This window comes from Hyaena hyaena, unplaced genomic scaffold (assembly GCF_003009895.1).
Source record: "Hyaena hyaena isolate Hyena2069 unplaced genomic scaffold, ASM300989v1 scaffold_2, whole genome shotgun sequence".
Lineage (NCBI taxonomy): Eukaryota > Metazoa > Chordata > Mammalia > Carnivora > Hyaenidae > Hyaena > Hyaena hyaena.
Genome location: NW_024080634.1, coordinates 5,981,248 through 6,007,726, shown reverse-complemented (window position 1 = coordinate 6,007,726; position 26,479 = coordinate 5,981,248). Strand labels below are relative to the sequence as shown.

Sequence of the window (26,479 nt, the reverse complement as noted above, 5' to 3'; positions counted from 1 at the left end):
GGTGGCTTGTGTGGCTGTAGGGATGGGTCCTTTTGTTGACTTTTCCTAATAGGATATCAAGGTACTCATTTGCTAACTGGTGGGGTTCTCTCATACCAACTTTCCTAAAGATTTTGTTCCTGATCTTTGAAATGAAAATGCTGTACGAAAACAACAAAATCCAACTACTGGCAATTAAAGATCTCAGGCACAGGACTGCACCCCCGTCTGTAGGAAATGGGATGACTGCTTTCGGGACTCCTCAAAATACAAGTGATTCATTTTGACCAAAGAAGTTCTTCATCCTCACTAAAAATTCCTTTGACTTTTTATGACTTCAGGATCCTTTTAATAACACACTCATTTTATATAAGAGTCTCCCACTGTAATGCAGTGCACATACCTCTCTTCCAGACCCCGCCCCCAGGCCTCCGCCCACCCCACCCGCCACCCCCACATTACAGACCCTAGTCTGTAGCAGGAACTTCCATCTTCCCCTTTGCATTTTAGTGCTTATCGTAAAAAGCCTTATGAGAAGTTCCAGGCAGTTTCATTTTGTGAAAGCGCACCCAGCAATCTCGATTTCATTAGAACGTTAAGCTCCGTTTACTGTTCTTGGCTTTATGAGGGTCATGCGCTCGCTGGGACGGCATTTAGCAGTGGGTCTCGCGGTGTGTCCGTCCCAGCGTTCTGCAGGAGAAGCCGCTCGGACCCTCCTGTGGACACGGGGCGGCGGTGCTGTGCCGCGTGCCCACAGGTGGGCCCAGCCCATCGTGAGCTCAGCACGCCCTCAGTTCTGCCCCCTGTGCGTGTTCCTCCGGGGACGTGCCGCTGGACGCTTCTCGAAGCCTTGAGCATGGGGGCAGACAGAGGCGTGCAAGGCACAGTGGCCGGAAGACAAAGTGCCAGGGTCTCCAGGAAATGCCACGGTTTTGACTTTCCTGGGGAGTGGTCCCCCAGCAGTTTACTGGAGGCTTCAGGGAATTGGGTGAATCTAGCAAAATGAAAATGGAATCTCCGTGTGATCAGAACCGAGCCAAGCCCAGGGATGAAAGCAAAGCAGAAGCACAAGGCAGCGGCATTTGCCCAAGGAGCCCTGAGGACTCCCCCCTCCCCCCGCCGTGGATGGGCCAAGGTCAGAGGCCCCTTCTGGCCCACTCCCCGGCTCAGGTGAGCTGCATGTTTACCACTCGGCAGGCACTAACAACCACTGTATTTTGTAAGCCCCTGACAGCTTCATCAGGTGTTTTCACTGGCCTTTTCTTTCTTTAAAACAAATTTTTGGGGGGCGCCTGGGTGGCTCAGTGAGTTAAGCGTCCAACTTCAGCTCAGGTCATGATCTCACAGTTTGTGACTTCAAGCCCGCTCGGGCTCTGTGCTGACAGCTCAGGGCCTGGAGCCTGCTTCGGATTCTGTGTCTCCCTCTCTCTCTGACCCTTTCCTGCTCATGCTGTCTCTCTCACTCCCTCTCAGAAATAAAACATTTAAAAAAATTAAACAAAATTTTTAATGTTTTATTTTTGAGAGAGAGAGGGAGACACAGAATCCGAAACAGGCTCCAGGCTCCACGCTGTCAGCACAGAGCCCAATGTGGGGTTTGAACCCACAAACTGTGAGATCATGACCTGAGCAGAAGTCAGAGCTCAACCGACTGAGCCACCCAAGCGCCCCCACGGGCCTTTTCTTTTAATCTTCCTTTTGGTCACGTGGGATAGGAAAGGAAGACAAGATGATCCCTCTTTCTCCATAATATCCCGAGCACCACAGACAGGGGTGAAGTGTGCCCTGTTGTAAGATGGCCCAGAACTTGGAGCTGCCCCTCTCCTAGAAGAGATATTGCCAAGCGCCCTTCTCTCCCTTCTATCGTGTCAGCTTAGCAGCGGGAAGGAGCTGACTTTACCTAATGCCCGCAGTGTGCCCGCGGCTCTGCTCAGGGTGCCCATGCGCTGTGGCACATTGATTATCGGAGGGTTACAGGGAAGGTCCAGGTTTATTTGTGAGGAGCCTGGGGCTCAGCATAGACAGGTGGCCCCCACGAGGGTCCCCAGGAAAGCACCTGCACTGGGTTTTCTGTGATGCCGACTCACAATGCTGGAGTCCCAACTGCCCAGAACTCCCCAAGAGACTGGCGCTTAATTGCCAGGTTCCGCGAAAAATACAAGTGGTGTCTCATCCCGCTGTCACCTGGGGTGCGCTCTTGGGAGAGCCTCCGAAACTGGGTTATCCCAGGACTTGGAGTGGAGGTGACAGTGTCCTAGCCAGCATGTAAACACACACACACACACACACACACACACCAGCTGAAAGATGTAAGTCTATATTCCTGCGATTTGTTCAGTACTTCTTGGCCTTGATAAGTTCCAGCTTTGGGCCATGGCTGAAGGCAGTGCTGTGTATAGATGAAATTATTACCTACAAAGGCAGGCTTATTTCCTACACATGTTCACATCTCTAAGTGCAATCTGGGTTTGCTGCGCTTTGACCTGCCCCCACCACGAAGCCAGCCGTCTCCCCTTGAACTCTGGCCCCTCATGCTGGCCCGCCCTCGTAGGTGGTCCACACGGCCTAGTGTCTCCGATTATCCTTCCTGCGAAGTCTTTTCTCCCCGGTGTGATTATACATTCAGTGCGAAATGCAACTTCACTTAAGACTCCTTTGCATATATCTCACATGGCGTTTTAAGTATTAGGAACCAAGTAAATAAATATTTGTTATTAAAAACTCCACTCCATTGGCTTACCCTATCATTGTTCTGATGGTTCAGGATGCTTTTCAAAAGTTGTGTTGTTTTGTTTTAAGAAAAAGGAAGCAAAGAAAATGCCTGGAAAAGATTTATGTATTTGGTTGGGGGAGGGGGAAATTAAACTTCTCATAATAGTTTTTAAATTAAATTTCGGGCTTGTCCAAATCCTTCCCTTCTCCGCCCTTCCTCTGATATTCCCTCACTCATTAAAGCATAGGATTTTGATGGTATTCACAGGGAAGCCGATTTACTGGAATAAAGAAGTTCTTTAAGTTTTACATTTTGGAACCTTCCCAGTGTGTCTGAACCCGGGTTTCAGATTTTACTGGCATTTTGTTGGCAGGGTGCTCTTTGGAGCCTGTCCTTATTTTGAGCCTGTTTCCTGACACCTTTGGCGGTATGGTACAATGTTTTTTAGATTTAAAAAAAGAAAAAAGTTTAAATAGAAAAGCATACATAAACATATACAGAAGATCGATTATAAAATGTCAGGTAAAATAAAAGGGCAGTAAAAACTCTCAAAAATTAACAAACGGGAAACACTTTCTTTTTAAGGGGGCGGTTGAAGGCAGGATGGGGTGAGTGATCTAGAGAGAATGTTTCCAGGAAACCCCAGGAGAAGCTGGCTTTTCATTTCTCCTCATTCTCCTCGCAAGTATCTTGTTGAAATAGGGTCCAGGACCCTGTCCTTCCCGCCGCGCCGGGCACACGGTTGCTACCTGCCGTCGTCAGGGAGACACGTCACCCAGCTGAAGTGAGGGAAAGCTGACAGAGGGCAGGGGGACCGGACGCTCCCAGGTTGAGGGCATCTCCAGACACCAGCCACAAAGGAACCCCGAGCCCGTGGCGAGATCTGTGAGAGGGGAGGCCGAGGCCCAGTGTTGGGAGAAAGTAAGAGCCTCTGCCTCCTAAAGCTGGCCTCCCATTTCGGGTAGACAAGAGCAGTCAAAGAGAGGCGTGCAAATTGAAAAGGAAATGAAGGGGCGCCTGGGGGGCTCATTCGGTGAAGCATCCGACTTCGGCTCAGGTCATGGTGTCGCAGTTCGTGGGTTCAAGCCCCGCGTCGGGCCCTGTGCTGACAGCTCAGAGCCTGGAGCCTGCTTCCGACTGTGTCTCCTTCTCTCTCTCTGCTCCTCCCCTGCTCATTACTGTGTCACTCTCTGTCTCTCAAAAATAAATTAAAATAACCCTTTATTTAAAAAGGAAAAAGAGAAAAGGAAGTGAAGCTGTCTCTGCCATGCCTGGGCGATCTTAGCGAGTCAACGGTAACATCTGCCGCAACAATGGAGGAATCCGGCAAGAGAGCAGGACATTGCGAGGCCGACCTGCAGGAGCCTCCCTGGAAGCCGGCCTCAAGGGGCCGACAGAGTTGGCTAGAAAACGGAATGGGGGGGAGGGGGTGAGAGGGGATAACCCTGTGAACAAAAGTCGGTTCTAGAATCGGATTCTGAACCAGGTTTAGTTCATGGGGGCCGTACACCCAGCGTCTCATGGAGCGACTCCGTGCCTTGAAGAAAGAGGCCCCTTGTCCCAGGGAATGAAGAGTTAAGCCGGTGCTAAGCTTCCTCATGGCACGAGCTGCGGCCTGTCGCTTGATCTCTGGCGGGGTGGGGGGCAAGGAGGGCTCTGGAGAGAGTCCTGAGCCACCAGAGGGACAGAGGAAGGGTGATATTCGGGGCAGCAAGGTGGTGAAAGAAGCAATGTTTCTGAGGCCAGCTGGCCGGGGCAGGAAATTCTTGCTCATAATTATCCTTGAAGCAGCCGAAGGTATTGGGTGGAAAAGGGGGCCCAGTGAGGGCCTGGGTGCCAGGGTGGAGCCTCTTTCTAGAGGAAGAAATTCATTACCTTCACCTTGCTTTGTCTGCCCAGCTGTTTCAACAGCCCCTTGGCTCTGTAGGTAGAGAAACTATTTGGGGTTTTATGTAAATTGGTGAAGAAAGACCGGCATTTTTGAAACAAGAGTGCATACAGAGTAGGGAAAACACCCACTCAGACAGACAGACAGACAAGGCTGAGCTAATGAACTGTGGCATGAGTACGTTGGTGGTTCGTTTCGTTTTGTTTTTTTAATGGAAGATGGCTCTATTTCAGTTCTGAAAAATGTCAAGAATCCCATTCTGCTTTTACATTCTCAGTATACATTTTCAGAACTTTCCAGAAAAACTTACTACCCCCCGGGACTGTCAAAGTTATACAGCTAGCAAGCACATTTTAAGAGACTGGTGGTGTTTCTACCTTCAGGTTTTGTTTTGATAGGAGAAGAGATTTTTTTGGTAGTGACTCACAGAGTGGGCCTCTGAGCCAAGCAAACGCGGTTAACTGTTCTGGGACCTCACCAGGCCATTAACCTGGGCAGCCTCCACTTCCTCGTGAGTAAACTGAGACCACGTGGCAATGACCGTCATGGGGCCACTGGAGTGTTGAAGTGAAAATCGCCCATACTGAGGGCTCGAGGGCATGGTTGGGTGCTCGGTAAATGGGACCATTGGACTGTGTGGTAATCTTGTTTGGACTTTCTGAGGACCTGAAGATCCCATTCTTTACCTGTGGTTGAAGATACGTGGCTCGCTAATTAATTCACTTATGAGGCTTTGGAGAAATTCTCAAGGCCAGTGGGAAAATGGTGCTGTGTTGGCTGGTGTACTTGCTGTTGGAAGCCTGTCAGAATGACATAGTGCTCTAGAGTGCATGGGCGAGAGAGAGAGAGAGAGAGAGAGAGAGAGAGAGAGAGAGACTGATGGACCTAGCCCTTAACATGCTTGGTAGAGCTGAAAACTACTCAGTCTTGACATCTGGTGACTGTGAATGAAGCCAACCTGGGGAAACAGAACATTAACGAGGAACTTGGACATTTTCAGGTCAGTCTTGTATACAGTGGTGCTCTCTGGCGTGCACTTCCTCCTGATTGCCAGTCCCTTATGCCTTTACCCTTGCCCCTTGTTCTCGACTACCAATCACCACCTTAGCTCTAGAAAATAAAATCTCTTCCGTCTGTGGGCATGTTTCTGCATTATCTTAGAGGGTAGAAAAATAATGCAATACTTTATTTCACTAGTTGTGGTGGCCAGAGGAGAGAGGGGAGTCTTTCATGTTGTAGCTCGGGGGAGTTTTCAAGAAATAGTTTTTTTTTTGTTTTTTGTTTTTTAAGTCATTGAGAAATCTCTTTTGGGACACTGGCTTGCAGATCCCAGGCTTTGGACCAGCTGCATCCTAATTGCTTTGGGCACACCCAAGCTTTGCTCTGGAGATTGGGATTTGATGCATCAAAGATGAAGCCTTAGTGTCTATTGGTTTCGTCTTGTTTTAACTCTGCAGGCGGTTCTATGCGCAACTTTGTTAGAAGCCCTAGCTCTAGAGGCAGCTTTGCTTCTGTGACCTTGATTCTCTGGTCAGGATCCCACATTTGTGGAGATTGGTGGTTTCTAGCAAAGACGGAGTCATCTGCTAAAATTGAATGAAAAGTACAGCACAAAATGTCTAAATGTGATCTCAGTTTTTTCTAAAGTTTATAATAGAGATGATTGAGATCTTAAAACCTCTGGCCTGTTAAACATGAGGAGTGCTCTGTGGAATGTCAGGGGACCTGGTCATTCTGGCTGATCTCTACCAGACCTCGTTCATACCTTCCTGAGAAAGTCCAGTGTCTGTCTAGCCTGATCAGGGTGAGGTGAAAGCCTTCGTTCAGGGTTCATAGGCTTAAATTCCTTAACTAGTCCATGTTAATGGGACTCATTGCCTTGATCACCACGTGTTGCAAATGACACACAGAGCTACAGGTGCACAGAGATTTGATGCAGACCAGGAGTACTAAAGCCATTTCAAGAACAAATAGAAATGGCTTCCCTAGGAATTGTTCTACAAGATCATTAGCCAAAACTTTTTAGTCTTGTTAATAGGCAGGACTCCAATAGAGAGAGCATGGCCACGGAGAAAATCAAGAAAAAAATTTCAGAATCTCTTTAATGAAGTAAATGTTGCTGCTTAAATCTGTTAAAGACAACACATAAAAAATTACAGACCCATATCACTCTGAGCATGGATACAGACGTAATAAATATTAAACAGAATCCAAAACTACATTAAGAAAGTAATGCACCATGATTAAGTATCTTTTCCAGGAATGCAAGGTTGGTTCAATATGGGGAAAAATGATATATTCATATATATATTTGTTCATTAATATGTCAGTAGAAGGAAAGAGAAAAAGCATATGGTTATCTCCATAGATGCTGAAATCGCATTTCATAAAATTCAACATCTTGTCCTGATAAATACATTCCTAAATGGAAATTAATGGATATTTTCTTAATATGACTGTATGTGTATGTGAGTACCAAAGATAGTGCCTTCTTTAGTGTGGGAACCTTAAAAACTAAGGGTTCCACTAAGGACCGAAACAAGGCAAGGATACTCACTATCTCTACATGTACTTAACGTTGTACTGAAGGTGCTAGCCAATCCAAGTATACAACAAATGTCAATTAGAAGCAACTCGAAAAGAAAGAAAACCTATGTCTCTTTGCAGATGTCGCTCTAGAATGCCTGGGAAACCATAGGGAGTCAACGATTCTCTAATAAAAGATTTCAGTGAGGGAGCAAGATATAAAAATCAACATGCAGAAACCTGTAGTTTTTGTACATGCCAACAACCAGCAAAGGATGGGTATGCAGTTACAATAGCAACAAATAAGATAAAATACCGAATTAATGAACTTTAACAAATGTGTAAAATTTACATGAGATAACTTTATAACATGTCTGAAATACACAAAAGTTACCTGGAAAACATGTAAGACATTGCCTGTTGATAGATGGGGCAATTTGACATCACAAAGATATCCGTTCTCCCCAAGTTAATTTATAAGTTTAATGCACTTGTACTAAAAATACCATTGTTTAAACCATTAAGCTAGACGAGTAGATGCTAACATTCATTTAGAAATGCAAATATGCAATAATAGGCAGGAAACAATGATAAAGAAAAACCATGAAGTGATACTAGCCTTGCTAGATTTTCAAACTTGCTATAAAGTCTCTGTAATTAAAACAGCGTGGTACTGGGGCACCTGGGTGGCTTAGTCGGCTAAGCGTCCGGCTTTTGCTTAGGTCATGATCTCACGGTTCGTGGGTTCGAGCCCCGTGTCGGGCTCTGTGCTGACTGCCAGCTCAGAGCCTGGAGTCTGTTTTGGAGTCTGTGACTCCCTCTCTCTCTGACCCTCTCCTCCTCACGCTGTCTCTCTCTGTCTCTCTCCTAGAAATAAATTTAAAAATGTTAAAAAAAAAAAAAAGTGTGGTACTGGCATATGAGTAAATGGAGAGGCCAGCAGAATGGACTAGAAAGTCCAGAAATAGACCCAAGTACATATAGAAATGGTATATGCTAAAGGTGACATCCCAAATTGCCAGGCCAAAGAAAGACTCTTTTTGAGAGAGCGAGGGAGGGTGAGAGAGAGAGAGACAGGGGAAGGACAGAGAGAGGGAGAGAGAATCCCAAGCAGGCTCCGCGCTGTCAGTGCAGAACCCAGTGTTGGGCTTGATCTCATGAACCACGAGATCCTGACCTGAGCCAAAATCAAGAGTTGGATGCTTCAGTGACTGAGCCACCCAGGTGCCCCCAAAGATAGATTTTTAAATAAATGATCCTGGGACAGTTTGATAGATATTTAGGGAAAAAGATAAAATCAGACCCATTCCTGTCACCATACATAAAAATAAACTCTAATTAGATCAGGGATCTCGATTTAAAGTGAAATCTTACAAATATTAGACACAAGTGGATGAGTTCCTATCGAATTTGGATGTAGGGAAGGACTCAGAAGACACAAAAGCAAGAGGCAGCAAATGGTTGATACAGCTGACTACTACATAAATATAAAAGATCAAACACTTTTCCAAGGTAAGAAAAAACCATAAACAAAATTAAAAGATAACAAAGTGGGAGGAAATATTGGCAAGATGCCACAGATAAAGCACCATTATTCCCTGATATATGAACTCTTAAAAATAGGCAAAAAACAGGGCGCCTGGGGGGTTCCAGTGGTGAAGCATCCGACTCTTGATTTTGGCTCGGGTCATGATCTCACAGTTTGTGAGATGGAGCCCTACGTTGAGCCCAATTGTCAGCACAGAGGCTACTTGGAACTACTTGGGATTCTCTCTCTCTCCCTTGCTCTCTGCCCCTCCCCTCTTCAAAAATAAATAAATAATACTAAAAAAAATAGGCAAAAGATATGAACAGGTAATTCACATACACTATTATATGTATATATGGCTCTTAAACATATGGAAACCTCTGGGAGCCTGGGTGGCTCAATCGGTTGAGCATCCAACTTTGGCTCAGGTCATGATCTGATGGTTCGTGGATTCGAGCTGTCAGCACAGAGCCTGGAGCCTGCTTCAGATTCTGTGTCTCCCTCTCTGTCTGACCCTTCCCTGCTCACGCTGTCTCCCTCTCAGGGATAAATAAAACATTAAAAAATTAAAAAAAAAAAACACATGGAAGCCTCATATGTAAGAGAAATGCAAGTTACAACTATGCTGAAAGCTGTCTCACCTGGCAAAAACGAAAGCATGGGGCGTCATACTGTACTGGTGAGGCTGGCGGGGAGCAAATATGCCATCTGTGGCTGGTTCATTAGTAATGCAGGGGAGTCTGGCAGCACCTCACAAAGCTACGTGTGTGTTTTCTTTCCGTCCCAGCATCCACTTGTAGGAACTTATCCTTAAGATGCACTTAAACAACACAAAACTGCATGAGAACAAGGGTATTCACTATACTGTCTTTTGGAGACAACCTAAATGCCTATACATAAGAAAGTTGTTGAATAAGCCATGCTACGTCCACACAGTGGTGCACCCCTCAGTTTAGAAGAGAACGAAGAAGAGCCCTATGAACTTAAAAGAGTATTTTCCAGGTTAGTAACTGGAAGAGAAAAAAAAGGGGGCAAAGAAGTATCTACAAAATGGTAACTTTCTAAAAGGGAATAAAGGGAAAAAAGAAAATCTGCATGTTTCAGTTCATTTGTGCGGAAGGAAACATGGGAAGAATAAACCAGATACTAGTGACATTAGTTGAATTGTTATTTATAGAAAGGAGTTGGAGGGAGAGATCCAGGTAGAGGTAGAAGAAGTGAGTTGGGGAGCGTGGCACTTCTCAGTATACTTCTCTGTGTAGTTCTGATTCTTGGAACTGAGTTTTAAAAAATATGAAGGAAACAAAGATTGGAGGAGGAGCCTATAATAGGATACAGAAGTACAATTAAACATAACCTTATTTCAGACGAATAACATAACCACACTACAGTGGAAGAAACAGAGAACAAGCCCAGAGAACTTTTAAACACACTATTTGACTATATACCCTCAGGCTAAAGACAAAAGAACTGTAGATAAATAGTGAAGGCTAGTTAGTAAGTTTGTTTTTCACAGTAGCATGGGTCGGCAATTCTGAAACCACTTTTTGTGTATTACAGTATTGAGCAAATAAGTAAATATATTTGAGATAATGGGAGCCAGATTTCTCCTTATTGGAGAAGGAAGTTACAAATATAGAAAGGGGGAGAACAGAATGGACCTTGTGGTGTTGAATTGGGATTCGAGCTTTCAATGGACTTCAGTGGTTTTTAAGATGGATGGATGGATGGATGGAGGAAGGACAGATGGGTAGATGGGTGGGTGGGTGCGTGGATGGATGGATAGATGTTTGAATGGATGGATGGATGGATGGATGGGAGGATGGGTGGATGGGTGGATGGATGGATGGATGGATGGATGGATGGATGGATGGGTGGATGGATGAGATGGGAGGAGGGGAGAGAGGAAGGAAGGAAGGACACACTTTCTAGCTATTTCCTCATACCCAATTCTGTTTTATAAATGTCATTTTTTTGCTAAAAAGAACCAGAGCTCCATGGAGAAAAGACTAATTCCAGGGCTGGGTCTGAGAAAGTGAGCCTGGAACCTCTTCTTCTGCCAGAAAGTGAGGAAATGCTGAAAGATGACAGGGGTGTGTCACGAGGGCACAGGAGCCGGCCTGAAGGAGCTTACACTTGCCAAGTCTGGGGTAATGTGAGCATCAAAATAAATAATGATAGGAGAATATGTAGTCTATTAAAATATGAATCCACAAATCTATTCTGATATAAATAAATAGATAAATAAGTGGGAGAGACACACATAAAAAACTCTTCCTTATAATAGAATCCCATCAAGTACATATGGAAGAAATAATGGAATCAGAAACTCATTATTTGGCAATCATCAAATAAATAATCTATTGAAGCAAGATTCATCCACGGACGCTAAAACTAGTAGATTAAATCTGATGAGAAACATGATATTTATCTCCCCACAAGTACTTACTAATTAACAGTGGAAAAAACAGTAACTTTACGTGGAAAACCTGGCACACACCGCTTAAGCAAGTGGATCAGAGTTAACTCACCAACACGGGGACAAGGCGCCTCCTGATGTGAGGCACCGAGAAGGACACAGCCTCACGAAGAACTCTGTTCCTGCCCCCAGAATGCTGGCCCGGATCTCATCATGAGGAGATTGCAGATCATCTAAATCAAGAGACATTTTACAAAATACCTGTAATGCCTTCCACTCGTCAAAAGAAATGTCTAGATCACGAAAGACAAAGTGAGACCAAAGAACTGAACCCGATTAAAGGTGGCCAAGGAGACATGGTAATAAAATGTAACAAACGGTCTGGATTTATCCTAAACCAGAACGAAGACCATGCTTTACTGCCAAGGGCATTGTTAGCTCAGTGGGTGAAATTTGAAAAACTCTGTAGATGAGATCAGGAGTTGGCAAACTACAGCCCTCAGGCCAAATCTAGCTTGCTGCCAGTTTCTGTACCACTTGAGAGCTCAGAATGGTTTTTTATAATTTTAAATGATTGGGAAGAAAAATTAAATGAATAAAATCTATACGACATTCTGGAAAAGGCAAAAAGGTAGAGGCAATAAAAAGATCAATGGTTGCCAGGGTTTGGGAGGAGGAAAGAGGGATGAAAACCTGGGGTACAAGGGATTTTTAGGGCAGTGAAACTATTCTATATGGTGGTGGAATGGTGGATACAGGGCATTATATGTTTGTCTAAAACTATAAAACTGTATAGTACAAAACGTGAACCTGAATATTAAACTGTGGCTTTTAGGGGCACCTAGGTGACTTAGTGAGTTAGCATTTGACTCTTGATTCTGGCTCAGGTCATGATCTCATGGTCCTGAGATTGAGCCCTGCATTGGGCACTAAACTGAGCCTGGAGCCTGCTTAAGATTCTCTCTCTCCCTCTGCCAATCCCCCGCTCATGCATGTGCTCTCTCACTGTCTTTCTCTCTCTCTCTCCAAAAAAAAAAAAAAAAAGAAAGAAAAAGAAAAGAATAGAAAACTGTGGCCTTGAGTTAATAATAACATATCCGTGTTGGTTCATCTGTTATAACAAACATCCTGCACTAAGATGAGGTGGCAATAATAAGGAAGCAAGTGCGAGAGTAAAGGTGCCTATGGGAATTCTGTACATTCTGCCTAGTTTTCTGTAAACTTACAGCTGCTCAAAAAATAAAGTCTATTAATTTTTTAAAATACTGTATTGTGACACTTGAACAGTATATGAAAGTTAAATTTCTGTGTCTATAACATTGTGTGGAAATAACTAAGCTACACTTAACTTATTTACATGTTGTCTACACCTGCTTTTTGTGCCTGGATAGCAGGGTTGAACAGTTGCAACAGAAACCCAGTGACTCCCAAAGACAAAATATTTACTCTCTGACTTTTCACAGGAGTTAGCTGACCCCCAGGTTAAATAATAGTGTTATCTCACAATATTAAGTTCCCAAGTTTGATCATTGTTCTCTGATTACACAACATCCTTGATTTTTAGGAAAGATACACTGACACACAGAGAGATAAAGAGGCGCTATGGGAGCACCTGGGTGGCTCAGTTTTTTGGGCATCTGACTTCAGCTCAGGTCATGATCTTGTGGTTCGTGAATTCGAGCCCCACGTCGGGCTCTGTGCTGACAGCTCAGAGCCCGGAGCTGCTTCGGATTCTGTGTCTCCCTCTCTCTCTGTCCCTCCCCTGCTCACACTCTGTTTCTCTCTCTGTCTCAAAAATAAATAAACCTATAAAAAAAACTTTTTTTAAAGGTGTTATGGCTGCAACTCGCACGTAGTTCAGGGAAGAAAAATTATGGATAGACAAACAGATGGAACAGCTTCTGTGGTTGAAAAGTTAACGTTTGGGAAATCTGGGTGCTGGGTGAAAGACATATATCAATTCCTCCTACTGTCCTGCATCTTTTCTGTTCGTCTGACATTATTTCAAAGAGAAGGCTTGAAAACAAAAGCAAAACAGCATGAGCCTTACATCCAGCCAGAACTTGACTTGCGTTCCTGACCTGCTGGCTCTGTGGCCCTCCAGAAATGGTTTCGGCTTTCCCAACACTGTATCCTCATCTGATTTGTGAAGCTTAGATGAGATATTGCATGTGAAGTGCCTCTCATAGCACAAAGATCCGGCATCAGTTCCAGACAAGTTGAAAGTCTACCCGGTGCCTGCAGGGAAACGATTCCCAGATGTCTGCTCGCCACGTGGTCAGGATGCGTCAGCATCTGTCTTCTGAAACGGCAGCCACGTCTCACAGTAGAAGGCCCTCAGTGGGGGTAGATGACTCGTGGCAATGGCCGTGGACGCGCTCCATGAGGAGCCCTTACACCTCCAGCCACAGCTGTTGGACTCCGATCGGCCTGAGCCCTGGGTTGAGAAGATCTTGTAACCTGGGGACCGCTAGTGGACGGGCTTAGCGCATGATCTGAGTGCCCGTGTGTGTTTGTTCAGCAAAGGGGCTCGCGTCCAGAAGGATCTAGGATCAGGACTGCTGTAGAGGCGTGGTGACGGAGGTGGCCGTGGGTGCCGTGACAGTCTCCGTCTGGTTGTCCATTTGCAAATTCTGTAACTGCACTGGTCTAAAGTGGAAAGAGGTGATGGCCACTCACCCATTATTTATGTGACCGTGCCAGGGGTGAGAACCCATGGTTTGTGTCCATCTTGATTGAATAGTACAGACCAACAGCAATAAATGCTTGGTCTAAGAAGACAGGTGCCTTGTTCTAAAAGCTGAATCCACAGACTCCTTCCCTGTGAACAGCGGAGTGATTTAGCAGTAGCAGAGATGCTATTATGATGTTGGAGATGGGGAAGATTAGCCGGAAACTTATGTGTGGTGGTTATGCTAGGAAGTACAGAAATTTAACACCATTTGCAGCAGAGGGTCTGACCCACGGCATCCTTCAACAGACGTCCAGGTGGGGCTTCTGCTTCTGGGGAGCGCTGGACAGGGGTTGCGATGTGCCCTTGAGCAGTCCAAACTCCCACTTCACCTATAATTCAAATACTCATCCTGTTATACATTGAGAGAGAGAAAAGGGAATATGATGTAAAGTTTACTTATTTACAGTATTCCAGGAGTTCACTGATGACAGGTTGTTATAGCTTTAAATGTCAAAGCCAGAAGGTAATGGAAGAATATATGAATAAACGTGTTGTGTGCCTGTGTGCATGAGTGGCTGAAATTATTCACAAGTAATAATAACCAAAAGAAAGTGCTGCCTTTAAAAAGTCAACCAAATAGCTAGTTCACCCAACTGTTTATAGCTTTGCTATGTGGGTTCAGGGACCCAAGACCTAAAAGGGAGTGTCCTGTAACCCCGATTACTGGTGTTAATCTAAATGCTTTGTAGCCCTATATTCAGATGTTAGTGCTTGTGTAGATGGAAGGGGGAGATCGGGTGGAGAGGTACAGAGGACAGGCATTATCTATAGAATCTTTGAGGAATGCTAAAACACACTCACATTTGGGGCATCTGGGTGGCTCAGTCAGTTGAGCATCGGGCTCTTGATCTCAGCTCGGATCATGATCTCAGGGTTTGTGGGTTTGAGCCCTGCCTAGGGCTCTGTGCTGACAGCTTGGAGTCTGCTTGGGATTCTCTTTCTCCCTCTCTCTCTGCTGCTTCCTCTCTGTCAAAATAAATAAACTTTAAACACACACACAGACACACATTCCACTGCTCCTCCCCCTCCCTGACCACCCTCTTTATCCCCAAGAAGGGGTCGTGGGAGGTCTTCTGACATTGAGAAGTTGTAGGATTCACACAACAAAGAGAAAGTGCTGTATTTAAATAACCACCTGATATCAAACCACCGTGTGTGTTCTGGTTCCTTCTTACAGAAACCAGAGCAAGTGTTCTGTTTTTCTCTCACCCAGGAGAGATTTAGAGATGGAGCCCCTTACTTGATGTTAGTTCTGTCAACACTGGGATTTGAATTTGAGTCTTGATCTGACTCCCTGTCTGTGCCTCACTGGGGTGTTTTCAGAGTCCCTCAGGAACCTTTCCAGTCCTGCTAGGATCAGTAGCCACCACCCTCCCCCACCCCCCACCCCCAGTTCTGGAAGGCCCTGTGCATCTTTGGGACTGTCAGCCTCAGCTTTGCACTCATGCCTAGCTGCCCGTTCAGAAGTCACCAGTGTGTCCCCAGGGATCACAGAGCCCTCCGGACCCCTTGCTCCATTTCATGTGTTATTGTTAAAAAAAAAAAAAAAAAGCTATGCATTTTTTCCTCAAAAAAAAAAAAGTGCTGCGCATCCTTACATTGAAGACATGTTTTAAAAAAATTTTTTTTAAATTTTTTTTTATGTTTTATTTATTTCTAGGAGAGAGAGAGAGACAGCGTGAGCAGGGGAGGGTCAGAGAGAGAGGGAGTGACTCTGAAACAGGCTCCAGGCTCTCAGCTGGCAGTCAGCGCAGAGCCCGATGTGGGGCTCGAACCCACAAACCGCGAGATCATGACCTAAGCGAAAGTCGGACGCTTAGCCCACTAAGCCACCCAGGCGCCCCTAAAAAATTTTTTTAATGTTTATTTTTAAAGAAAGAGAGAGACAGAGCACAAGCAGGGGAGGGGCAGAGAGAGGGAGACACAGAATACAAAGCAGGCTCCAGGCTCCGAGCTGTCAGCACAGAGCCTGATGCGGGGCTGGAACTCAGACTGTGAGATCATGACCTGAGCCGAAGTCGGACACTTAAACAACTGAGCCACCCAGGCGCCCCTGGAGACTGCTTTTAAAAGAAAAAAAAAAAAGATTAAAAAAAATTAACTCCTAGAGTCAGACTTTTTCAAAACAAAAATATCTTAATATTTTAGTTTTATTAAGTCCGCCCAAACTAATGGTTGGTGTTTACAACATAATACATTTAAAAAAAATTTTTTTTAAGTTTCTGAAGTGAAGCTTAGCACTGTTTCCTTTGAACCACGCAGACGTCAGCGGGGTTGTGCGTAGTGGGAATTTCTCTTCCAGTAAAGTTTTGAAAAATCAGAAATAGTGACTGAATGAATGACTTCCTGGGACCTTCTCCTCCTTGCCACCTCCCTATCCCTTTAATGGAGTTCTTTTTTACACATAGAAAAGAGGGGAGGGGCACTGTCTGAGAATGTGTCTTTCTTTTCTTTTCCTTTTTAAAAATTTATTTCTGAGAGAGAGAGAGACCGCATGAGCAGGGGAGGGTCAGAGAGAGAGGGAGACACAGAATCTGAAACGACTCCAGGCTCTGAGCTGTCAGCACAGAGCCCGACGCGGGGCTCGAACCCACAAACCGTGAGATCATGACCTGAGCTGAAGTCGGACGCTTAACTGACTGAGCCACCCAGGCGCCCCAGAGAATGTGTCTTTCTGAAAGCCAAGTAAGGCAGGGGGAGAAGACATCAGAGAAAAGAACAAGGAACCAGAGTTGAGGGAGGTCCTCTGTGCCTTGAAGATGCGGACGGCCGCGGGCACACCCTTTCCCGAGCCCATAGGCAGTCCGTGCCGGGACAGGAGGCAGACTCAGCCTGCTCATTGCATGGGGCACAGGCTCCCCAGGGGACGACAGACAGCAAGGGACCAACACAGCCATACGTGCATTGGTTGAGTTATGGGGGATCCTTACAGCGAGCCTGGTGCGGCTCAGTCTCCCATCCCTGGAAAGGAAGAGATGGGTCCCCAGCTCGTGAGCTGGCGGATGCGTGCTTAAGCTACGTAAAGCGAAGTTGAGTTTCAGTAAATCTTTTTTTAAATAGCATTGTTCCTGATTATAAAATGATTATAAAATGAATGCCCTCCCAGTGCAGAAACACTGGAAAATTCAGAAAAGTACAAAGAAGAAAGTCAAAACCACGTGAAGTCTTAACTACCCAGAAGCCGCATGGGACGGCATAAAGGAGAGATTAAAATCATGTATCGGTTCTACCCCCACCTTCTGGAGATAACAGCCGCTGTTGATGCGTGTCCCTTATTTTCCTCTAAATGCACCCAGGAAGGGACAGCTTACAAAGAAGGGGATCAAATGTGCTGTTATCAAGCATTCCTTTTATCGTCTGTAAGATATTCAAATATCAATAAGATAGCAATCAAATAAGATGTCGATAAGATGTCCATAACTGTACATCCACAGCATCATTTTAATAGCTCCACAGTCAGGAAGTTCTCCAATCATCAGAAACCTATTTTGTAAAATATATCTATGGGAATTTGTTTAAAAGGGGAGAAAGTCTAGGAGAATATGCACTTGTAATGAGAATATGCACTTATTTTCTACTCTGCACTTTCTGTATTATTTTTTTAAATATATGCACGCCTCAAAATAAGCAGAACTAGCATTGTGGTATATTTCCTAACAGGTTTAAAAGGGTACTTTATTTATTTATTTATTTTATTTCTAGGAGAGAGAGAGAGAGAGAGACAGCATGAGCAGGGGAGGGTCAGAGAGAGAGGGAGTCACAGAGTGAAACAGGCTCCAGGCTCTGAGCTGGCAGTCAGCACAGAGCCCGACGTGGGGCTCGAACCCATGAACCGCGAGATCGTGACCCAAGCGAAAGTCGGACGCTTAACCGACTAAGCCACCCAGGCGCCCCTAAAAAGGGTACTTTAAAACATCTTTTAGAATCATGCTGTATATAGGGTTTTGCCTCCTAATTTAATCACCCGAAGGAGTCCAGTGGACATTTGTCACTCTCACAGATGGCTACGTGATAGGTTTTCATGTGAGGATGCTATGATTTCTTTCATTCCTTTATTCATAGACTGTTTGTGTTGTTTCTGATTTTTCACATTGTAAGGCTGTGATGATAAATGTCCCAGAATTATTTTGTTTCTCTGTCTGAAATCTTATGAGGACTTATTCCTGGAAGAACAGCTACCAGGTCAGAAAGTGTAAAGTTTTAAAGGCCCTGATTGATTACAATCAGACTGGTTTTAAGAATTTCTGCTCCTTAGTACTATCAAATAAGCTTTTGCTCAGAAAACAGGTGCTGTAGAAAACTCTGATTGTCTTATTTAATTTTAAAGCAGAGCTTTTAGTTCTTTTGTTAGAAATACTTATAAAAATTGATTACAAATATATCTAAACACACTTTTTTTGGGCCAGAATTTTTCAACATAATTTTTTAACATTTATTTATTTTTGATAGAGACACAGAGAGAGAGAGAATAAGTGGGGAAGGGGCAGAGAGAGAATGAGACACAGAATTCAAAGCAGCTCCAGGCTCTGAGCTGTCAGCACAGAGCCCGACGTGGGGCTTGAACCCAACAAGCGGTGAGATCATGACCTGAGTTGAAGTTGGACGCGTAACCGACTGAGCCACCCAGGCGCCCCTGCATACTGCTTTTTTATTTAGCAGTGTGTTGCAAGCATTTCCTCCATGTTGCCACATACTCTTCATAACCGTCATATTTAATGGGAATTATTCCACGGACCTCATGTAACCACGGTGTACCCAACGATTCCCTCTTGAACACATAGGTTATTCCCAGTTTTACTTTTATAGCTCTGTGGTGAATGTGGACCGTTTCCTTAGGTTTGAATCCCCAAAATGGACTGAATGGGTCTGAGTTTATATTTTTATTCATCCAGAGTTTTCACGCAGGTTCATACCAGCCAGTCTTCTAGATCATTCCTAATTATTGAAGCTTTATTCCAGCCACCTTGTGAAATTCCGGACGTTTCTGTTGGCTGAGCACCCCCTAGGTGCTGTGATGTCCTTAGCAACCAAAGTGGTCACATTTGTAAAGTGACCCTTTGGGGTCTGGATGTTTGAGACTCAAGAGAAGAGTAGAAAAACGGAGCGCTTTTCTCGTGTGCCCCGTTGGTACCCAAGTGAGTACATTCTGCTCCCACTCACAGAAACCTTTTATTCCACAGCCTCCGCAGACGAGGACAGAAATTACACAGCAGCGGGGGGTGTAATCATTATGTGATCCCCTCCTTTTTTGTCTTTTTCTTTTGCCTTTTGTGAGAACATCATCGATTCGGGATGGAAATGCACTTATGGTGCCTCCTTTCTGCTAGAGCAAACCCTAGCGGCTTCGTTTCCAGAAATGTAAAATTTGCGAAGTTCATAAATGCCTCTTTGTTGACCGTGAGCTGTGTGGTTTGGCCCCCAGAGTTATCTCAGATAGCACAAATAAATCTGGCGGCCTCTGGTTGTCTCAGACCGAGCATTACCCCCTTCCCTCGTTGTCTCCCTCTTGCAGAATTTCCTCTTGGCCTTCAGCTGCACAAACTCCGTCTTCTCATCAATATGCCCTGTTAACTGCTGCCAAGCCTCCAGCAGTTGAGTGCATATGTTCCCTTAATCATTTCTCTTTGTTCTAGAAGTCTGTGTTTGGTTTCTAAACCTCCCCCACCCCCTCGCCCAACTCCACCATCACCAGCACTGGCCATCCACAGGACTGTGTTCTGTCTACATGTTTATTTAAAGAACATCCTAGATGGCCTGCCATTGAGAGAGCTTTTGCTGTCTGCTCACAACGTGCTAAATCACCACCCCCCCCCCGCCTGCTCCCCTAGAAAAGGTCGTTAGCTGCCCCCCACCGCCACCAGAACCCCGCCGCCTTAGGAGCCCAGGTGAGGGGTTGCCGGAACTTTCTGGAAAGCACGAGGCTCCGAGAAGACAGTGTTACCTCCCTGCGTGGACAGAGATCCCTTCTCTGTTTTCCGCTGGTCCGACCCAAGAAAAGGACGCTTTATTCTTGGAGCCCGACAGTGCATAGGAACAGTCGGTCTCAATGGGTTATTCACGGTGTCCAAGAGAAATACTTGTCGAGCTGTGCTTCGTGGAAGATGGAAGGTAGGCTTGGCACGCCTACGGCGGGCAGCCTGCTCGCTGGGAGTGCCCTGTGCCTGTCCGGCCGCTGGCCCCCGCCCAGCGTGGCCAGGCTCTTAGCAAGGGAAGGGGTCTTCCGGGCCCCTTGACACCATGGTTCTGCGAGCATCAGTGCCAGAGTCTGCCAGCCACGGCGCACCGAGAGAGACTGTGCTGTTTTCTCTCTGCTTTTAAGTGTGTTTCTTCTCTCACCAGCTGTGCAGTCCCACCCCCTTCCCTGATCCCCGAGAGCAGATGAAGACCCACCAGATCATAGTCTTTCTTCAGGGCCCTTTCTCCTGAGCCCCTGGGGTGCGGGGTACTATGGAACCTTGGGAACGATCATTGGAAACTTCATAGGAATACCATCTCTCCATTGTCCCTCCTCTCCCCTCTTCCTCTCCTGGAAGTCCTTCAGAGAGCCAGCAGCTTCACCCACAGTGGGCAGACTTGAGTTTTGCTCGGTTTAATCAATCCCACCATGAGCCATGCTCACCGAGTACCTGGTCAGCGACTCCTGGGAAGGCAGAGGAGAGCCTTCCTCACGCGGAGTTAAAATATATAGAAAGTGGCTGGGAGGAAATTCTCAGTGTGAGGGATCCCCCCCCCCGCTTCCTTTTCTGGAAAAAAAAAAAAGGTTAGTATTGACTCATTTGGTGGAGATATAAGGCACTTTTCTACCTATCCCCAAAGGGAAGTTTGTATTCTTTTAAATGAAACCATTTTAAAAGCAGAACTCAAGCCTAAAATGATCCAAGGTTCTCCAGAGTTCTCAGAAGGTGTAGATTTATTTACTATAGTTAAAACATAATTAGTTCTCAGGGGATAGTGTATCTTTTAAACGGCTTTATTGCCACCATATTGGTTTTCTGAATAATCAGAAACTTCTGTTATGATTATGTTCGAGTGTGCGGACAGAAACGCACTGTAAGTAGAAACAAATGTCGGGAGCTGCTAGTTGTCACTAAAGAAGGGACACCACCTCAGAGCGGGGAAGAAAGAACCTGATAGGATATTCCAAAGAAATAGAATCGAGCAATGTCTTAAATAAACTCAGAGCTCAGGCGGGTACACAGGCTTCCCCCACCCCAATCTTGTTCGATTAAATGGTGTTTTCTTGGGCTCCTCTCCTTCGTTCCTGGGACAGAGGCTGGGAGTGGGGTCGGTGTCCCTCGAAACCTGGAAAATGGCCCTTTCTTTCCCCCACATGCTCACAGATGAGTGCAAACAGGGTCCCTCCGTGTGTGTGAGCTGCGGGCTGCCCTGTCCTGTCCCCGTTCTGGCTGACCAGTCTTTCCCACCGTTTGCAGGTTGATGTTTGAGATCCCGCAGGAAATGGGGTTAATAGCCATCGCAGTCCGCCAAACACAGGGCAAAGGTCAGTCGTCTTTTGTTATCGTTTCTGCTGTTTTGTTTTCTAAAATCTGTGACTCTTGTGGCCAGATCGCCAGCTGATCGTGTGTGCTGATCGTAGAGAAGACGCGCATTAGAAGTGCTTGTTTTCACAGCCCCTAAAATGGAGGAAGAGGACGGGAAATTGATCAGAAGATTGAGACTTTTAGTACAATTAAAAGCATTCTCTCACTGAGATGGTTATTAATCACTGGATGTTCTACTGGGAATTTTTTTTTTTATGTTTATTTTTGAGAGAGACAGAGAGACAGAACGTGAACGGGGGAGGGGCAGAGAGAGAGGGAGACACAGAATCCAAAGCAGCTCCAGGCTCTGAGCTGTCAGCACAGAGCCCGACGTGGGGCTCGAACTCACAGACTGCCAGATCATGACCTGAGCCGAAGTCGGACACTCAACTGACTGAGACACCCAAGCACCCCTGGGGATGGTTTTAACATTTAGTCATCTACATCTTGTAAATTCCTCTTTCTGACACATTCTAGGCATTGCAGTGCATGAATCATGACTGTGTTCTAAAGACATTTGTTTGCCTGAAGGTTCTCTGGGAGGTGCCTTCTGTGTCCCTGTTAAGTGTCACACGGAGGAGGCTTTCCGTCTGCTATCCCCTGCCTGGGCTGTACTGGAAATTCCATGCAGCGGGTGCTTAGATCAATGATCAATGCCTATTCACAGAGTGACCACAGAGCTTCCGCCACCTGCTGACCCTCGGAAACGAGAGCCCGCATCCTCCCAGAATCCACTTGGGGTCCAACCGCAAGCAGATTCCGCGCTCAGTGACCATGCAGGAGGCACTTGCCCCCGCCCCCGCTCCAGCCAGCACCAGGCCAACCCAAACGTGCTTATAACTCTCAGAGGCTCCTTACGCCTTTCTCAAAAGGAGCAACGAAATAAGACATCCACTGTTTTCCACTTCTTTCCTTTGAATATGTCTTTTGAACGTAACTCAAAGAGAAAATTCATTTTATCCAAAGCCGGGGGGCTCAATATGGTGGTTAAAAAAAAAAAAAGGAAGGGGGACATAGAAGAACTTTGATTATACTTCTCATTTTGATCACTTTATTTTCTTGACTTCTATTTTAGGAAAAAAATAGCTCAGAGAGTTAATGCCAGGGATTACCTTTTAAATTCAGCTTCCTTTTGCCCACCCTTACAGCAATGAGATTTAATTCACGTACCAGACAGTTCCTGCATTTAAAGTGTACAATTCTGGGGTTTTTAACATATTCACAGGGTTGTGAAACTATCTCCACGATACGGGTCGCTTCTAAAATGTGGCTCCCAGGACTTCTCCTGACAAGGCAGACCCGGCTCCTTCTCCTCACTGTCTTTGTTTCTGCCTGCATGACCATATGGTGAGAATTAAGCTGACAGTCATGTTCAGACACTGTAAGACTTCGAATCATCAAAGCCTAAATGATACGCTCACTGAGGCTGAACATTCTGCCACTTATCAGAAACTTGTTGAGCATCCCAGCATCAGATTTTAAAAAGCTTCTCTGTTCTTGAGTTAACCCCAGAATCTCCAAGCATCCTAATCAGTCTGGGTGGATTCCACACGTGGCTCTGAGTCCTGGGCACATTTTCGACACTGTGTGCAACCGACTCTGTTAGCATGGCGATGTGTCCGCATTCCTGACGGGGCCTGTGTTTCCAGGGCGGGGATCGAATGCTTGGCTGAGCCCCGTGGGATGCGCCGTGTTCACCCTGCTCGTCTCCATCCCGCTGAGGTCCCAGCTGGGACAGAGGATCCCGTTTGTCCAGCATCTGATGTCCCTGGCTGTCGTGGAGGCGGTAAGGTCCATTCCTGAGTACCAGGTACGTGCGGCGTCTTCACCTTCCGTCCCTACCCTACGTGTACTTCCCAGTTGGCCAAGGTGGTGTGTGGATGTGTCCGAGCAAGAGAGGCATCTAGAGTTGCAGCCTGCTCTTTGCGAAGCTGGCAGCAAAGCGCTTCCAGAGTTTGGAGAGTTCGGAAAGCTCCATCAAGTTTTACGGCAGCTTCAGCCTCGCCAGATGTGTTTCTTTCCCAGAATTTCCTTCCTGTGCTGCTGTCCGATGTATCAAGCATCTTAGGGCAAGCCTCTTTTTATTTCTTTTTTCCTTTAACTGAAGCATTTTGGACTGGATGGGCCATTTGTGTCTTGTGAAAAAGGCTTATTTTATGGACCTAAACAACCTTCTCATTTCCTACTTTCATTTAGCACAGTCACTATTGGGCAGAACAGTCCTTTCTCTGTGGCCGCCCAGGTTCAACATGCAGGTTCATTTTGGGGTGTATGCTCCCAGCTGTAGGGCAGGGGTGCTGGCTTCATCGTTCCCATTGGATACTTTAGTGTCACTTACTAAGGAGACGAGAGACCTATGAACACAGTCACTGTATCCACCTCCTCAGTTTTCCTGGAAGAATTCCACATGACTGTAATCAGGGAGTTCCTGGGGCGCCTGGGCAGCTCAGTCCGTTAAGCGTCCCGCTTCGGCTCAGGTCATGATCTCAGGGTTCTGGAGTTTGAGCCCCGCTTTGGGCTCTGTGCTAACAGCTCTGTGTCTCCCTCTCTCTCTGCCCTTCCCCCACTCATGTCTGTCTGTCTGTCTCTCTCTCAAAAAATAAACATTAAAAAAAATTTTTTTTTAGAGGGAATTCCTTCCCAGGCTCTCTCCCACCTACAACTCTTATGTGAGGCTGAAAACAATTATCATGTTAATTCGTGAAGTCAGAGGCTGAGACCAGACTCTCAAAGGGGCCTGTGCTCATGTTTCACTAGGAACCAGTCGTCCCCAGTGCCCCTGAGCCCCCTCCGATGTGGTCCTGTCCTCACGGTCACTGTGTGTAGGACTGGGGTACGTGGTTCCCATGTTAAGACCCAGGCTGAAACATGACATTTATCACCAGGCATTCAGCACCCTTGCTGTCTGTATCTGAAGGGCTTGGGCTCAAGCTACAGAGTTCCCACACCAGCATTTCTCACCCTCTGCGCTGTTGACCTTCGGGCCCCCCATCTCACCCATCTCAGGTGGGAGGCCTTTGTCTGCAGCCGCTCTGGCCTGCTCCCGCTCAGGGCCAGCAGGCTTCGCCCAAACCTTCACGGGCTCAGACATCGCCCCGCAGAGAAGGCAGGCGAGAAGATGAAGTTCTCTTGGGAGGTCAGGGGAGAATATTTTAACCCTAGCAACAGGTTCATTAGTCTTGGGAAAATAAATGAAATTTAAAATTTAAATTAGCCTGGTGAGGTTTCTCTTGGCTTTGATTGTGACCTTGTAGCCTCCTTTGGTAACTTAGCGAGCATTCTTGGAGTGCCTGCCGGAGGGGAAGGGCTGTGCCAGGCGCTGCAGGCAGAGGGAGGTGAGGTAGGCGGCCTGCCCTCCACAGCACACCTGATGGGTGATGTCCCCACCCCTCCCCGCCGCCCTCCACTCCCCCCCCTTCTTCTGTCCTGTTTCCGCAGTCACACAGCTCAGTCTCACCTGTGTGATGTGACTTTGGTTTGGGATTGGAGGAATTCTTCCTTTGTTTCGTTTTCCGTTTTTACTGAGACAGAATTGACTGTGGCAGTTTGAGGCACACAGCGCAACGACTTGACATCCTTGTGAAGTGACGTGACATCACAGGAACTTAGCACCCATCACCTCCTATAGTTACCAGAAAACATTTTTTCCCCTTATGATGAGAACTCTTAGGATTTACTTTCTCAGGATTGATTTATTTAAAGAATTTTTTTTTTTTTACAGTTTGAGAGAGTACGAGTGGGGAAAGGGAAGAGAGAAGAGGGAGGGAGAGAATTCCAAGCAGGCTCCATGCTGTCAGCACAGAACCTGATGCAGGGCTCAAAGCCACAGTCTATAAGATCTTGACCTGAAGTTGGACGCTTAACTGACTGAGCCACCCAGGCACCTCTCAGTATTTATTTTTAACAGAGTCCATTAGGCTTACATAGTACAGCTCTGGGATGGTTGAAATAGGCCCCAGTTACATAGAATTTGCCTTTCTTTTGTTATTTAAAAATTTTTTTAATGTTTATCTAATTTTGAGAGAGAGAGCGAGAGAGCACGAACAGGTGAGGAGCAGAGAGAGGGGGAGACACAGAATCTGAAGCAGGCTCCGGGCTCTGAGCAGTCAGCACAGAGCTCGACGCGGGGCTCCAACCCACAGGCTGCGAGATCATGACCTGAGCTGAAGGCGGTCGCTTAACTGACTGAGCCCCCCAGGCGCCCCGTACAGTTGGCCTTTCTTACTCTTTCATCAGCACACCGATGGTGCCTGTCTCTCTGGACCAGAGGCCCTTACTCCTTCCGGAACTTGCAATGTGCTGCCCGCCGCCCCTCTCACTGCTCCTTCTGTCCGCGAGGTCCCCGCTGGGCGCCTGTAGCCCTCCACCCCCACCCTCCTGCTCTCCTCTCCTCTCCTCTCTATGCCTGGAAGTTCTGTTGGCCCTGGGAGGCCCAGCTCCAGTGCCATTCCTGGAAACTTCTAGCGACAACCTCCCTCCTCTAAATAACCTTTTGGTATTTTGAAGGTCTGAGCCACTTTTATGGTTTCTCCTGCGAATCGCTCTGGAGCAGCGATTATTTGTGCAGTTATTTGTGCTCCTGGTTGCATCTGATAAAGTAACCAGTTCTGTGAGTGCAGTAGTTTTATTTGGGTCCCAAGGAGCCTAATGTAGTGCTTTATACCCGGGGGGCCCACAGCAGCTGTTTGAATACATGGTTGAGATAGTATAAAATAAGCACGCGGCCTTTCTCTTCGTCTTGAAATAGATGCCATTGTTCACCCGCCCCAGAACCCACAGTTCCGATTCCGTAAGCCGCAGTACTGACTCGCCAGATCGCAACTTGCGAAGAAAATCAGGAGCCCAGGAGCGGGGCCAGTGCACAAGAAGGCCGCTGCCCACCTACTGCGGGAGCTGAGCTTGGGCGGGGAGCGTGTTGGGCACAGGGGGCCGGGGAAGGCGAGAGACGACAAAGAAGGAGACCTGTGACAGTGTCCAGGCCCACAGTCTCCAAGCTACAGATTTTCGACACCAGCGTTTCTTGGTCTGGACGCTGTTGACCTTGGGCTCCCATCTCAGGTGACATCCGCGGGAGGCAGAACAGCATCCTGGCGCTGCTCCCACGCGGCGCCCGCAGGTTTCCCTCAAGCTGCGACGACCAGAGACGTCTGC

The 26,479-nt window shown here is 46.5% G+C and overlaps 1 protein-coding gene across 3 annotated transcripts in view; it reads left to right on the top strand.

Annotated features, from left to right (window-relative positions):
• HLCS (holocarboxylase synthetase) overlaps positions 1 to 26,479 on the top strand; it is a 220,864-nt gene that overhangs the window by 180,894 nt on the left and 13,491 nt on the right. For all 3 annotated transcript variants that reach the window (XR_005527818.1, XR_005527817.1, XM_039228875.1), the window contains exons 7-8: positions 21,221 to 21,288; positions 22,978 to 23,138. Coding sequence is in view for 1 of the 3 variants with exons in the window: in XM_039228875.1 (XP_039084806.1) it covers positions 21,221 to 21,288; positions 22,978 to 23,138 (229 nt within the window). In the remaining 2 variants the exon portion in view is untranslated. The remainder of the gene's footprint in view (positions 1 to 21,220; positions 21,289 to 22,977; positions 23,139 to 26,479) is intronic.